The sequence below is a fragment of the Tinamus guttatus genome, unplaced genomic scaffold (assembly GCF_059628265.1).
Source record: "Tinamus guttatus ecotype Peru unplaced genomic scaffold, ASM5962826v1 Tinamus_guttatus_pri_ptg000044l, whole genome shotgun sequence".
NCBI lineage: Eukaryota > Metazoa > Chordata > Aves > Tinamiformes > Tinamidae > Tinamus > Tinamus guttatus.
In genome coordinates, this window is record NW_028288578.1 from 405,471 (window position 1) to 422,161 (window position 16,691).

General features: G+C 45.6%; 1 protein-coding gene across 1 annotated transcript; it reads right to left on the reverse strand.

The window, feature by feature from the left end:
- Positions 1–4,799: 4,799 nt before the first annotated feature.
- Positions 4,800–14,245, reverse strand: ATPAF1 (ATP synthase mitochondrial F1 complex assembly factor 1). Its single transcript, XM_088536899.1, has 9 exons — positions 14,031–14,245; positions 13,626–13,734; positions 13,045–13,095; positions 12,255–12,317; positions 11,349–11,399; positions 9,802–9,849; positions 7,124–7,219; positions 6,495–6,602; positions 4,800–5,481 (listed from the first exon to the last, which is right to left on the reverse strand). Exons 1-9 carry the CDS (start codon positions 14,243–14,245, stop codon positions 5,287–5,289), a joined length of 936 nt encoding a protein of 311 aa, XP_088393025.1. The 3' UTR covers positions 4,800–5,286.
- Positions 14,246–16,691: the final 2,446 nt, after the last annotated feature.

Here is a 16,691-nt window from a genome sequence, read left to right on the forward strand (position 1 = left end):
TTTTCCCAAGGAGAGCCCATCTCCCTAGGGATGCTCCTGGGTCCCTTTTGAGACCAAACTTTGTTGGAAGTGCTTGAAAAAGCAGCCAGCGCCAGGACAGTTACATTTAGGGAAATATTGCTGGACTTTGCTTAGACATGTATTAAATACAGGTCAGACCAAGCACATCCACCTGAGAGGCGAGGGCTGTGGACCAAGGCTCAGGACCACAAGGGGAGCTTCCAGCCTCTTCTCCGTGCCCGTCCCACTGCCCGTTCAGGCAACGGGTGAGCAGAGCCCGGGGCAGCGGGGACAGGCGCCCACACCAGCCTTCCGTGGGCTTTCCCAGCTCAGCGAGTGAGAGTGTGAGAAAGGAAACCACAACCCTCCCGAGCCTGCAGCGCGGTGCCGCGCTGTCCCCCTCGCTGGCGGAGCTGAGCAGCCAGCGAGCAGGCGAGGAGAGCCTGTCCCTGCCAGCACATCCCTGTTCCCAGGAGCGCCGTCTCCACGTCTGGTGTGGTGTAAAAGAGTGTCCCCCCACACACAAACCGGCAGAGCTGCTTCCACCTGCAGCAGAGATGCTCTGTCTTCCTCTCTCTCTCTCTTTTTTTTTCCTCTTTATTTTCCTTTTTATTTATTTATTTTTCAGAGTGACAGCAAAGGGGATTCTCACCTCTCTGGGATTCCCCTGTCAATGCTGCTATCTGAAGACAGGAGTATCTAGTAGCTGAGCATGGCTGCTTTAAACCAAAGGTTTGGGGTGATGGCTTGGCTTCCCTGACCCCTGCTACCTGCAGCTCCTGCAGCCATCACAGCTTCACACCAGCCCCAGGCTTCCTGCGGCTGCTGCGGGGTGGCAGTGGGCATTGGCCATGGATTTTGCATCCTGATCCATGTGGATCGTGCATCAGCAGGACATGAGGTGGTGGGATCAGGCCTCCATCCTCTGTAACGTGGCTTCTCAGTTAGGGGTGACACCTTAGAGTCCCAAGGATCAGAGACAATCCCTACCAAGCGATGGTAAATCGTCCTGGAGTGCGGAACAGCCCTGCTCGGCACCAGCTCCAGCCTCCTGAAGCAAACAGCCCCCGAGAAGAAAGAAGACATGGGGGGCCCTATAGTAGCCATCGACAGGGACCATCAGCTGGCTTTACTCTGGGGTCCTGGTCGGGCTGAGTAGTCACTAACGGGGTTTTGGCACATCCCAGGACATCTCTGCTTTCCTACCCTGCGCTCCTAGGACAGAGCTGAAGGAAATTTCCTTCCATGAAGGAAATGTAGCCCTAAACGATTAAATGCTAAAGAATAGAGCCAGGTTCAGCTGTTAGGTTGTTTACCATTGCGAACATCAGCTAATTCAATGTGGCAGACATAGCCCTAGAGCTCTGCTCTGGGTACACATGGATGTCCTCCCCCTTCACCCCCAGTATCCACAGTTTATTTTTGAGGCAGAGTTTTTTGCCACAGCAGCTCCTGTCCTCACCACCCACAGAACTAAACTTGCTCCTATCCACATCAGCCTGGCCTCACTCCTCAGTCAAGTTTTTGAGGTGACTACAGATGGTTTCAGGTAAAACTAACACCAGTAACACAAGGATGTGGCCCAGGACGGCCAGCAGGCTTCTCACAGGAGCTAGCTAAGGCCATCTTGCTTCAGCAGGTTCAGTCAATGGCAGCCTCTCTGCAGCAGTTTTTCTTTTTCTCAGTGTTACCAGATGCAATTTTTCAGATAGGGTTTTCCGAGTGGGCTGAGATTAATTCTCCCTGCACCTTGGGCTGTTCTTATCTCCCCAAGCTCAGCCCTTACATAATTGTGATCACCACAGCTGCGTCTTTGTTTCCTTTTTTCAGCCAGTTGCCCAGATTCAGGCCATCCTGCAATGCCCCGTGGTAAAACCCCCAAACCAGTCTCCCTGCCTCCCATGGTTGGCTCTGACTGGGTTTGTTGGTGGCACATGAAACCACAACATCTGTAAGCGAAAAAGCAGGAGCACCTTCATGGCTACAGCCTACACTTGTGGAATTCGGACCCAATTCCCTCTCTGTCCCTAGGTTTATTTGACTCCATTCCTCACCCTACAACCTCCCTTACCATGACAGGAGATACCGTCTCTCATCACATCCTTGCAGCAAGAGACTTGCGGAGCTGGAAACGCAGGTAGCTCTACATACCCTGGGAGGGCCAAGCGCTTGCCAGTTCAAGTGCTTTCTGCAGAGAGGGAGGTTCGGATGAGCAGGGCTAAAGCTACAAGATCCCAAAGGATGTCAGCTGGGGGCCTGGATCCCTGCTATTGCAGGGCAGAGACAGCCTACAGCCTCTTCAGCCCCGTAATCAGGCAGTTCCTGCCTGCGCAAGTCCAGCCTCTGCCTGGTGCAAAGGTAAACGGTTTCTTGCAAGGCAATGGCTGAGGGCAGGTCCACCTTCCTCTGCCTCCCGAGAGGTTGCAGCAGCTTCATCTTCCAGGAGCTGGTGAGTGCAAGAGGAAGAGTTCAAAGGGCAGAATGAGATCTCAGATCAGCAGAGCTAGAGGGGAAACACTCTCCCAGGAAACAGCACAGAACTGGCATGAGGAGACATGGGATCAAGCAAGGAGCCATGGCTACAGGGCGGCTCTGACCTGGACCAGTGTCACAGCAGCAATGAGGGAGCACAGGCTTTGCACCATGAACATCAGGAACGCTCTGCTTGGGAGAGCGGAGAGCAGCAGCCATCCAGAGATGTTTTTCCTCCATCGCTGCTGAGTACATCTGTGCGCTTTGCGCATTTCAAATAGCCTGAAGGCAACAGCCTTCACAAGGCCAGGACCTCTGCGCCAAAGGCAGCAGCGATTCCCAGCAGCACCTTAGCTCAGCAATTAAACATAAGGGAGACAGAGGGAAGAGAGCCCGGGTCCTTCTTTAGGCCTTCAGCATTTCCAGGCCGACGTGTTGGCCAACCTGGCTAACTACACACCACTGGGTACGCAACATGGCAGAGACCTGTGCCAACATCTGCCACGTGTTCCTGAAGAAAGGGATGGAGGATGGAGCCATGCAGTAAGGAACGAAGCTGGCAGCAACTTGGGGAATTGATGGGTTTACAGCTGGACTTGATGATCTTGAAGGTCTTTCCCAACCATAATGATTCGATGTGTCTCCAACACCACATACTCCCCGCTCGCGTGTCAAGAACAAGTCTGGGTCCTGCTGAGCGCTGAAGCAACCCTGCTGTCCTCAACACCAACAGGACCTCAGGCTCTTGAGTCTGTGCTCGTCCTTGGGCGACGCAGGAAACCACAAAACATCCTCAGCCCTCGTGACCGAGAGGCGAAGGCGGAGGCAGGCGTCTGCTTAGCAGATGTAACTTGCAGAGCCAGGGCCCAGCCAGCAGGAAACCTTCAGAGGAACCCCTAGCAGGAACACAAACATACTCAAAACATAAAAAGTTATCTGAGGAGGCCTGGATGCAGAGCAAAGTTGTATTGTAAAAAGGACTAGGGACCCAGGAGGGAACTCACAGCCAAAATTTACATGCAGGCAGATGAAGCCAAAATACTTGCAGGCAAGATGAGGTCCTCCCACCCTCTGAAAGGAGTTCGGAGCCACAGGAATCGTCTGACGGAGAGAAAACTGCTAAGGGGTGGTTGGGAACGTGTCACTGCGAGGAGGGCACCGGTCTGCCCCGAGGGAAGGAAGAGGGGGGTCTGGTCCAGCTCTGGAAAGCAGGTGCTGGATTTATCGGAGAGGAAGGAAGCAGGCAGGAAGCCCCAGGAGCGCTGGGCTACCACAGCAGCCTCGCAGGCGGCCAGGGAAGGGGCCGCAGGCAGCAAGGCCGCCTCATGGAGGCCGCCGGCGCCTGGCTGCAGCGCCGGGACGGGCTCTCTCCTGTGGGGCTTCACCCTGGCTCAGTGTGGAGTCACGGAACAGGCCCCTCTTCCACCACCCCAGGGGCACCGGAGCCTCTGTCTCCAGGGCAGCCCGTGCAGACACCCCAGCGAGGCCTTCAAAGGCGGCCGGAGTCTGAAGGCTGTCAGGGACCGGGGGGTTGGCAACGCAGGGCCACGGGCTCTGCCTCTCCCGGGAGCAGCGTCTGGAAGACCCCTCCGTCACGGGATAAATTCCCTTCCCAGCCATCTCAAGCGCGGGGATGCGTGTGGAGCAGCACAGGTGCCCCAGGCGCAGGGCAGGCCCAGGCCAGGGCCCGCGGGCCGAACACGGTTCTGCTGCCACCGCGTGGCTGCGCGAGCCCGGCCCACGGGACATGGTGCCTGAGCTGCCAGCGCCAGCGTCCCAATCCCTTTGTGAAAGGCACATTCAAAAAAAAGACACCGCGCAGCCCAAGCCAGATTCCTATGAATACTGCCATGCTGGAGCAGCTGTGCGTGTTCACATCAATGCATTTTTTTTCATATGAATGGTTGCTTGGCAATTGTGAAACTGGTTGGTGGCTCCGTGAGTGTTATTACGCCATCTCATAAGGCTTTTATTACAGATTGTAGCTCTCCTGAAATGGGAATGAGAGTTATTTTTGCCCCTTCAGATAGCCATCTAGTCAGCCAGGCCTACAAATGCTATCTGAGAAACATTATTCTATGAAGTGTGCAGTGATTCCTCTACAGCACTCCAAAATACACAAAAAATAAAATCATGGTTATAATATCCTACTCCACAAGATAAATATCTGTAAGAGTTGTAGCAACTGGATGAAATTAATATAGCAATTAAGAAGAATTACATTTCCAGAGCAAATCTAAATCCTTGAGTTCTTTAGTCCTGAGAAAAACACAAGACAGTAGATGTGTATAAGGAATCTCACAAACAGAGCAACAAAGAAGAGTCTGTTTTAGATCACCACTCCTATTCTCTTTCCTTGATGGACAAGGGTTTGCAGGAATTCCACACAAATTAAAAAGCACTGGAGCATGCAATTATAATGGTGGAAGGCATTTAAAATGCATTTACTGAGCAGAAATATTGACTGTTATCTCTCTCCAGATGTTAATACACTCCTTTAAATAGTTTCCCCTTTTGTCATTTTATTTCAGATTTCAAAAATAAAGCATGCAGCAGTTATGGGAAGGGAAACCAGCCCATTCTGATGGATTTACACTGAAGTACAACGCTCCACTTTGGCAATTAGTTATGCTGCCTGAATGACGAAAGTCGTCATCTTGCATCAGTGCCAGACAAGCTTGACTGCCACACTCCTGGGATGTCTCCTGATCCTTTCTGCTGTCAGACCAACTCTGTAAAACAAAAGAGATGGGAACTGCCCCAGCTAGGAAGCCCTCCGACTGCCTCTGGCTTCGTTCACTCACAGATGAGGCTTTATGACTTGTCAGAATCCTGACTAGGTCTCAATCCTCTTCCAAGTCCACTCTGCTCAAGCTCTGCTATAACTGACATGTATTTAAATTCACTAGGTCTGTGGTTGAAGATCTCCACTAATTCATAGGTCTCCGGACGATCTGTTGCATAGAAAAGCTGCACCTGATTCGCCAAGCACTGTGCTTCATGGACGACCTGGAAGTTAAAACAAAAAGATCTGTTACTAACTGTTGGTTCTGTTGTATTAAAGTCTCCCTTCAAAAAGGACTCCTTGAAAGGCTGCAATCCAGACTTGCTATTCATCAAATGACTCAATTCCCAATTGTCCTAGTTTTGCAAATCTCTTCACAAATGACCTCCTGTTGTTGCTAACCTCCTTACACACCTTAGTACAGTGTCTATAAATTAATCTCCTGGTGAGCACACATCTGAGGTCAAAGACTCACGCTGTCTTTCATGGTCCCTGCCCACTGTAAGGCACTGGAGAGAAGGCTCATCTTCCCCTTCTTATTAAGGAAACTCAGGTTGACCTAAGTTACGTTGCAAAAAATGACAGTCTGCTCTGAGTTGCAACAGGCCGAACGTTATCGGTCACCTCCTCTGCACATAGTTGCAGAACTAATTCAAACAGGTCAATTAGAGCTGGGATGCTTCAGTTCCACCAGCAATAATCCCTACTGCTATTAGTCCCAACACTATTCCATTAGACATATGCAAAAAGCAGCAAAACCACACCACAGGGAAAAGGGCAGAAGCACAAGGAAACTTAACACAGAATTAAAGATCTGGAGATCTCGATTTGAGCAGCAGCCTACAGCATTAAGCTCCAGAACGTTGTTTTAACTTGTTGGCAGGTAGCAACAATTTCTTCATGTAAATTTCTTCCATTAATAAGAAAAAAGAGCCATTTCTAAATTTTTAATAATAGGAAAAACAATAAATCATAATACCCAGTGTAAGAAAAAAATATGCATCAGCTGCACACACCAAACAGTCAAAGATGGTTGATTTCTTTCTTCTTCTCCCAAGCTTATTAAATGGATTTGGTTAAAGAAATCTAGTAAAGAAAATCTTTGAGAAAGAGTCTTTAATTTTAATTGTTCTTTGGAAACTTTACATTTTAATTTTTGACTTTTCGTTCTTAATTCAGAACTATAGGAGAAGTTACAGCATAAAATGAAGCAAGCCAACAACTAGATATCTCTTACCAAGAACTTGGAGTCCATTTCTGCTGTCATTAGTACTATTCCTTTTTCCTTCTGCAGCTCAGGATAATGGTACAAGACCAAGTGACTAGGAGCATTTTCACCTTGGGTCTGAAGGAGAAAAAGAAACCTGTTTGTGTCCCATGGAGAAATTTAGCTTTCTTGCATATTTTAAGACTTGATTACAAAACTTTTGAGTACTGGTTGCTATGCACATAGTCATTTTTCAGAGGTCAAAGATTAGTTTTAATTGAGAGTCCATTACTGTGAGTATTTATAGCAAAGGGTGGTTGGTGAAATTAAGTCGGCCTTTTTCTTGACTGAAGACCAATTTGCATTTGGATAATTTGCAGTTTCCAGAAAGGCATCTGATCTCACAGCATCTTCTGCTTTTCTAGGTAGTTTGTGCAAACATTTCCGAGAAGTTTGGCCCTTGCTTTACATCATTCTCCTTTAAAGAGCAACTTAGTACCCATAAAGTTATTAAATACCTATAATTAATGGTAAATTTTCCAGTGATAATTCTTTTCAAGTTAAGCTAGACAATCTGTTCATTTACCAAATATACCATACTGATATTATCGATTTCTGGGTCGGAAGATAGTTTCAAACTTTTCATTTTAATCACTCACCTGAAAGTTTATAAGTGAAGTGAAGTGCAATTCTGTTCCTGACCACTGCCCCACGAAGAATTCATAGCCTTCCTTTCTTGGCAAAGCATACAGAAACTGCAGAGAAGTAATAAAAACATAATTTTGCCTTTCACAAAACGAAATGACCAAGAATCTCCATCTCTACAGGCCTCCAACATAAACTCTTTAGTGAGAACCACTACACAAAAAAAGGGGGACTTGACAGCTATAACCTGACTTTATGATCTGGGAAGCTGACTGCAGTCTGATAAACCACAACCTCAAGGCTTGAATTAAGTTTGAAATAATGTTTGTTTGTTAATATGTTTGAATTAACTTACTGTCAGGGCAACACAGAAAAGTTTGCACCAGTGTTTTTTAGATGAGCAGAGGACTTTTTTTTTTTTTTTTTTTTAAAGTCTGGTATAAAAATTAAAGAAAAGAAAAGAGGACAGCATTACTTTATTTGATTAGAAAATCATTAATGTTGGGACATATTTTTGGATTAAAAAATAAAATGACCAGGAAAGAAACAAAGGAAATGACTGCAGGAAACATTCAGACTCTGACCTACCAGCTCATTTTTACAAAATTAACAGCAAAAATAGTCAAATATAAGATGAGGAGTACTCAAAGCTTTCAAGTTTGCCATTTCCTTCACCAATTGTTTCAGAACAGGCAATAAGCATTTTCTCTAGAGAGATTTAGTTTATTTGGCTCCAGTTTGGCCAGGGACTTGCTCACGTGCCACTTCCCCATACCAAGAGAATGGGCAAGATGGGAGCAGACACCAAAACCAGACTGAATGCCAGAGCACTGTACAGCAAAGCACTTAAAACTACTTGTTACTTGGGAAATTATTTATAGTTTTAAGATGCCAGCTATAACTGAGCTTGCTCTTGTCAAGCGAAATATGCAGGATCAAGCCATCAATCTGGTAAAGTTTCCCAGTCAGAAGCACAAAAGCATTCCTCTTCAACACAGCTAAGTCTAGCTGCACTTTGCTTTTATAAAGCAGCAAAGCATTTAATTTCTGTCTTAACACAGTGCAATTTGCACTAAGACCTTGCTTCAATGCACACATTATTGTAAAGACACTTTATTTTCATCAGAAAACAATAGTAATCCAGCAGCACGTGGTAGGAAAGTGCACACAGATACTCTTTATCTTGTTAGCTGCTCTGTTCTGCTCCTTTGCAGTTTATTTTCCTCAATGCAACAGTAATACTTATCTGCACAGGAATCTTCTGATTGCAGCCTACACGATACCCTCCAGCCCACATGAGAAATAATGATCCTACCTCTTGGGAATCCATTCATTTCTGAAATAATACATTAAGCACTCTCCCCATTCTCTGCTCTCCTGTGCTGTCATACACATAACCCACAGACTGTTTACTCTGTATTTGTAATAAAGGGCTCAACTACACCCAAACCTCCCCTTCCTCCCCCGTCACAACCGCTGAATCACAGTGCTCCTTAATCCAACTGGCACTACTGGATTTTGCAGCATGTGACACAACCTTTTCTTCGCAGCTCTCAGTCCCTTAGGGACAGGGCTGCATTATTTACACTGCAGAGTGCTTGCCTGCCTTGACTTCCATCCAAAGGTCTCCTGTTCATTTATCAATATTTACTAACCTCAGCTGGCCAGTCTGGTGAGAAATGCATAGCAATGCTCATTTATCATCAAGAACTGGAGGTTTACAGGCTACAAGCTTCAGCCTGTTCTGTGGACAGAACCCAAACATAGCAATTTCTTAGCTTTTCCCTTTTTAGATACTTCTGCCTTTCTTCCCTGGCACTAAAAATATGTGAAAAGAAATAGATAATTGCCACTCATGTACATTATCAAACAAGAGCACATACTTATAACAAGGCTCTGCTCATGAGCAGTTTTAGGGGGATGGGAGATGTCCCTTTGTAGACATCCACCGTGACAGAGCTGTGATTTGGGTGCAGTACAAGGTTTATTTTAAATCTGTGCTTATTCCAGGCCTCAGGGTCTCTTCTCAGGTACAGAGAAGCAGTGGTGACACTTCAGCTATAGCTAAGCAACAGCTCCTCCAGGCTGCCCTTCAGCAGCCCTGAGCAAAGCCTGTCATGGACACAGGCTCCATGTGTGGGACACACAAGGCCATATTCAGTCAGAAAACAAAACAAAAGCAAAGCAAACTGGCTGTGATCAAGTTAGATTTAACTTGATCCCTGGCTGATCACAGCAAGGATGCTCTAAGCAGTAGCGAAAATCTTCAAGAGCATCAGTGAATTTGACCTTCCAGGTTTGGCTCTTCACACCACTGCATGCAAGAGCTTTAACCACAGGATATTAATTCTAGAAACCAGAGGTGTGTAGCTAAATTCATTGCCTATTCTCTAGTTTCTGAACCCTAAGCATCTTACATCGAGATTGAACCACTTGACATCTACAAATAACATTGCTTTTATCTGAACACTGAGACAGTATGTTCTTATGTCCCTTCCCCAACATGTTAATATGCCCCTTCCAACCTTAACCATTCTGTGATTCTGTGAGTATTTGAACACCTGGCTTTTATTAATCAAACCAACATGTAAGTCAGAACAGTTCAGGGTCAAAAGTTTATGAATTAGGCTTTAGACATGAGAAATTTAAGGCAGTTACACATACACACTTTGTAAGTTTCCACCATACTTACAGAGGGACATTTCTGGGCTCGCTTCCATAACAAATCAAATTTCTCTGCCTTTGAGGAAAAGAAAGAAATTAACTTTCCATAACACCGAAGTGCACGCACCAATTATCATTCAGAATCATCTCATTAACCGCAGCACGGTACAACTTGTATCTATCTAAAAGTCTCACTGCGGAAACAGTCAACAAGGAGTACACGGAAAAATATATTTAGCTCTTCGTTACCCGTTTTAACAACGCTGTCCTTAAGAGGCAGCAGCAAACTCCAGGAATCCAAAGCACAGACTCCTTGGAGGGTGGGAGGCCCACATTTTAGGCTTACATCTTTTCGTACTAGCTCCCTAGCAGCACGTTTGTGTCTACAGTTGAGCCAGATAATATATCCCTGGCCCCAAATCATGCACTTTACACCAGAAACTCATCTGTTCTTCAGCATTACAACGCAGTTCCAGTACTAACCTGAACTACATATTTACTGGTTAGGTTTATATTAAAACCACAAACATAACTTGGTAACGCTGATGAAAACTGGCAATCTCACTCCCATCACCTCTGTGCTCCCCCAAATTCCTTGCCTGCTCTTCCCTTCCCAAAACCATAAATTAATTCCTGGCATGAGGTGTTCAGGGAAGAAAACAGACGCTATTCATCAACACAGAACTCCTCCGTGTGTGCTCTGAGCACTAGAGAACTAGACCAGCCCATTCTTCCAATCAATAAAAAAGCTTCTGGCAGAAGACAGGCAGTTTCTTCCCTAGATGACACCATGAACTAATTCCCATCTTACTCAAGATCTGGTTTGCATTAAAATCTTAGAAGCTTCCAAAGTTTCCCTGAAAAAGAGTGCAGCTAAAAACTAATGTAAGACCTCCACCATCTTAACTGGAGTCTGATGTTCAAATAGCAACTGAATTCTGTATAACTCTGTGTGTCATCTTTGAGAATGCTGTCAATCAGAAAAAAAAAATCCTAAGGAGTTAGCTGCCACTTATAATAAATAAAAATGAAAAAACAACCAAAAAAGGCAAAATGAAAAAAAGCCCTTCAGCCTTTTATTTACAACAAATAACAATTTTTGAAGTTATCAAGAATAAGAAATGTGATCTTGGAAAGCATCATACAATCTCAATGAAAGATAGTGACATCAATAATTTTAAATAAATTAACTCACGAACTACTAAGCAAGTGTTCTAACACTGCTATATTAAAGGTCTATGCTAGCAGCCTTTGCTGCAGAGCAAAGATCCAAAATAAAGGTCAAAAAGAAGCAACTCTGGAAAGAAATGATATGGAAACATGAATGTTTCCTCAGAAATAGGAGAGCCCTGCAAACAGTCTTGGATGTTCAAAAAAAAAAAAAGCCTGAAAACCAGGGCAGGTGTTCAGAAAGAAATATTAGCTTTATTTAGGTCAGGTTAGTTAGCTCATGGAACCTCATTTTCTTTCAATGATTACCTTAAAAGCAACAGAATCACAGCTAAAAAGGAGTGTTTTTGTTTGTTTTTTTTAAACTGGCCTCTAGAGTGCGTAAGTGAAACAGAAATTACTTACAGGAATAACAGCATAAACTGTGTCTTTTGCAGAAAAATACTGATTCCAAATCTGTTGGAAAGAAAGAAAATCAAAATTAAAAACGCAGAAATTAACATCGCACATCCAGAAATAATATGACATGCTTTAAAAAGAATTCCACTTGTGAACTAATCTTGGACGGCAAGCACTTTAACAGTCCATTTTTCATCCATTTTTAATCAATCCTGACTGACTTTCCCGCCAATGCACTAGACTTTCACTGTCATTCCCTAGTACTCGCGCCAGACTTCAACAGCCAACAGAAACAGCAGCCAGCTCAGAGGGTGCTCCAGGTTTATTGGCTATGAGAAGTACTCTGGCATTTTTCACACCACACTAATGACCTTTGGACTGCTTTGGTTTTTTTTTTTTTTTTTTTTAATATGTATGAAGAATACGGGCATTTGTGTAACGAGTGTGTTCACATAATCTTTTTCCTCCCATAGGAGTTGTCTGTATCTATATAAAGGTTCCACAAAGTCCTTAATAAATACACAAGTAGGAGTAAAAATCCATAGTGTAAGACTTTTTTTAGCCCTATATAACTGATGAGAATTCTCAGAAACTTAGGAGGTGGAAAGAAACTTAGAAGTTACCAAATGCTTCCTGCTATAACTGGACTGACACCATCCTCTGCAGAGCAGAAAATTGATTCTGTCACATTATCAAGAAAACAGCTAGGATTCTGCTCCAGAAGCCCTGAGAGGAGGCTCCAGTGGGCATGCTGCTGCCAGTAAGATCCTTGCCACTATCAGGATCTCCCCCCACCTGCCTGCTAACCTTCAAACAGGCCTGCATATGAATGTGTTTCTTGAAAATATACAGCCATATCCATGTTTCATTTGTACAGAGGCAGAACCAGCTTCTTTCCATTAAATCCGTTACCTGTTTTATTTCCTCTGCTGATTTTTCTTTCACCATCTCAACATGAAGAATTGAATCAAGTGTCTGCAAGACAAGGCATAAGAAATCTGGCATAAGGACATGTTTTCTGGTTCATGTGAGAACGCAAAATGAATGGGTGCGATCACAAGGAGCAAAAACAAAACGTGGGAGCATTTCACAGTAATTCACACTGTATCTGAATACTCCTAAGCACCAAAGAAATTGGTAAATCACAAATACTAGCACACTGAAGACTGAATTCATGCACTGAAGGATGCAAAAAATTCTGTCAGGGTACATAATACACTTTGCTCCAATACTGCAGTTCTCTAACAGCAGCTGCAAGATGAACTGCAGCCTTTCTCCTTCAGCCATTTCAGACATAAGCTCTGTTGGCAGCTTTACACAAAAAGTGTGATGAAAACCAAAAATGTTACTGAGAATAAAACCACTCTCCTGTCCCTCTGCTGGCTGAACTTTGGAAACGGGTCTATATGCGGTAAAAGCAGCTCAACCTTTCTTAATTTATTACTACGTGCATTCAGTACAGATTCCCCAAGTAGTAGGAACTTCCAGAATTTCAAAGAGAAAGGACCAGGTAAGAAGAGCCTGGAGTGACAGAAGTTTTCAAACTTGAACATGACTCCAACACTACACAAAACATTACAATGAAGTGCAGAATAAGGAACATTAATTTTCTATTTCAAGAAACTCTTGGTGGTAGCAATCCAAGTTAACACGCATGCTTGGTAGTATGCTCTTTCTTAAAACTCAGGTTAATTTGCCTTACCTTATCTTTCGTGAATTGCCCCTTTGATGTCTTTGTGCCCAGGGCTTCTGCCTAGAAGAAAATGTGTTTTTAGTTTTCATAACTAACACTCTAACACCAAATTTTAATTGCCTTTCCAGACACGCACAGCATGTGTACCGATAACATTTTTGAAATATGAGCTCATCTTTGAGATAAAAATACTTGAAATTTGTTTTACTAAAACATATTACTGATAGCAAATAAAAGAGTAACTTCATGAGAATTATGGATTACAAGGTCATGAAGCATTCTGGACCCAGCACTATTGAGCGTTTTTTTTTCCATTTTCTACAGGATAAAAGCAAGACCATGTCACTGCATCTACCCAAACTAATCTGAAATAGATTAAACTATTAAACAAGGCTCAAGCATAGAATCTCCAACTTTAAAAAAAAGCAAAATAATATGTTAAATACAAAATGATATTTTTAGGCACCAGAGACTGAAACATGGCTTGTTACCAGGTGGAATGTTGTGTACTCACAGCGTGATGCAGATTCAGCATAAATGACAAAACTATAACTTCAACACGTGTGAATTGCATAGAATATTGGTCTTGCCTTTTCATCCATGCTCTTGATAAATTCGGCTTGCTTGGAATACCCCACCGGCTGCTTTTTCACTTCATTTCTTTTCTCCAGGCGGGATTCAAACACATCTGGACTGGATCTGAATCGGGAAAGAGGCTGCTAATAACGCCGACTAACATCGATTGCCGCTTTAAAAACACCTCCCGCAGTTTTGACTGGAATTCCCTGCTCCTTTTCCACACAGCTCGCGTATTGCCGCGGCTAGTGAAGGAAACCCGAGGCAGCGCTCGGTCTGCGCTGGGATTATTTTCCGGATAAAGGCACAAGGCTGAAGTCAGCCACCCCCTTCCCTCCTCTCCCCGCTCCAGGCCCATCCCTCCAACCTCGTCCCAGCGCTCCACAACCACCTTCCTCTCCCCGAAGCGCCCCACGCACCTGCGCAGCTCCTGGATCTTGTGGCGGTACTTGCCGTAGAAGGGGTTTTCCTCCAGCGCCGCCTCGCCCGGCCCCGGCCCCGGCCCCGGCCCGGCCGCGGGCCCCACCAGCTCGCGGCTCGGCGGCGCCAGCAGCCCCAGCGGCCGCAGGGCCGCGCGGCTCCGCAGCGCCGGGCCTCGCCACAGGCCCCAGGCCTGCTGCAGCGCCGCCGCCATGGCCCGGCCCGGCCCGGCTCGGCCCGGCCCCTTCCTGCGCCCCGCGGCCGCCCCGGCTCCTCCCCGCGCGCGACGCTCCCGCCCCGGCCCGGTCGCGGCCTGCTCGCAGGCGGCCCCTCCGCACCGCGGCGGCGGCTGCTCCCCATTAAAAACGCAAGCCGCTCACTAAAAACGAGATTTTATTGTGATAAATTAAAGTCGCGTTACATGATAAAGTGTGTGGAGTGCAGTTGCTTTAAAAAAAAATAATAATAATAAATGCAGCTTTTGTTACACCAGTCCCCGAAGCTGCTGTCTCCCAAGGATACAGAGCTTTGGTTGGAGGAGGTGCTGCACAGGGAGGTAAAAACTAAGCAAAGGGCACAATCCGGAGGAGGGAGTCTTTGAAAGAGAGAAAAGAAAGCGCAGACTGATAAATAACACTCCAAAGGGAATGAGCACGAGTGTGCGATGAACAAAACCAAGAACTGCAGCTAGCAGCAGCTCCCGGGCCGGCGCTTTTCTCTATTCCCCCCACAAAGCGGCTCTGGGAGGTCTCCCCTCGCAGCTGCCCCTTAGTGCCAGCACCTCTGCCCCAGAGGGAAGGGGCAGCAGCAAGAAGCAGCCCCCAGGGACAGACACAGCGCTGGCTGGAAAGCTGCAAGCCTTTAGGGCCATCTGCGAGAGTGCCACATTTCCACGTCACCTCCCATTGTCACAGGTTAGCCCACCACTCCTTTCGCTGCCCCCAGTTTCTCCCAGTCCAGACTTTGCACCTTCTCCTCGCACAGGAACTCACAGGCTCTCCCCTACCAGCAGAAGGGCCACAGGCCATTACGTGCATTCAAGGGGCTCAAAAATGTTTGGCCCCAGCCCATCTGGGGGCTCAAGAGCCCGTGTGCAGGTGGGGGAAGCACAGGGAGGAGAGCAGGAGGCCTCTCCTGCTTCACCTCCCATGACACGGCCCTTGGGCTCCCAGTGCAGAGCTCCCCCGTGTGAGCACCAGCACCTTCCTGCTGTAGATCCCCACAGGTATTTAGTGCATCTGCAACTTTTGTACCTCTGCAGTGCTGGATAAAAACAAACAGCAAAAGCCTGCTAGTGTCCAGCACCAAGACTTTGGAAGGAAAGTATGGGAGAACATGACAGCAAGCACAGCAGAGCAACATGTACAAGCAAAAGAGCTGGCTGGGGAGCAACATTTTAAGGTTGCAAAGTGCTACCAGAAAGTCTAGGTCAAGCAAAAGCTATTGGTGTACTTAACACGATCTGATTTTTTTTAGATTCGTAGCACAAGCCCATCCTACCTTTGCAGTGACAAGGGCAGCTGGCAGTTGAACAGAAACCCCACGACTCACTTGCCATGCCAGTTCAGCAGCACTGCAGGACAGCAGCGTCCTAGTGCCCCATGACAGAGCAGCTCGGTTCCCTGGCCGCACACAGGGCAGCAAAGCAGCGGCAGGAGCAGCACCAGTCCCAAAAGGAGCTCAGCTGGTAACTCCACTGCTGCTGTTGAAGAGCCTTGGCAACGTAAAGCAGACTGCAACAAACACACTAGTAGATTTACATGGCAATACAAGAATTCTTTAAATTTTAAGATATGTTAAATTTTATACAAATCAAACTTTCAAAAATACTTTGCAAACTCTGAAATATGGCTATGATACAGTATGTACAAATAATATAATGGTTACATTTTATTGCTAGTTTTATTATTTGGTTAGAGAATCACACAGAAGTGTATAAAAGTGTGTGGAGAAATGGCAAGAAGCACATGTTGGCTTCTTGTCCTTTTAAAGCCAAGGTTGCTTGTTCGTCATCTTTGTTGTTGTTTAAATACTGTGTTTTAAAATGTCAACAAAGCATCTTCTTATTGGGTAACCTCTGCATTACCCAAAGAGGATAGAAGAGCAACAGTGAGAGAAGCCTAGGCAATGGATAAGTGTTTCATTTTGTAAAATCTTTCACTGATTTATACTTCCAGTATACGATTATTCATAAAGCTACAAACATCCAGTCTGAAGTTACATCAAATTCAATAACTATGAACAGACTGCCCTACATATTGATAATTCAGTGAGGTGAACACTCTCAATTCCCTAATTATGCAAGACTCACAATGCGATCAGTGATATTTGTGGGCAAAGTCACACGATTTGTTCCTGATCGGGCCCTGCAAGAGAATCTCTTCTGCAAAAGTCATTTTTTATGTTTCAGAAGGAATCCCTGGGTTATAAAATGCTCTGCATTTACATCTGTTAGTATGAATACACTCAAGCTCCTCTGCAGATATAGCTAACAGGCCATGAATGTAACTATACTAATGAAACCTCACTAAGATGCATTTATCAGCAGCAAATGCTTACATGACTGCACACTATCCTGCCTTTTATATCCTCTTGCCAACAAGAACACACGGGTTTAGGTATCAAGCAATTAGCCCAGGAAACAGCATGAAGTTCTCTGC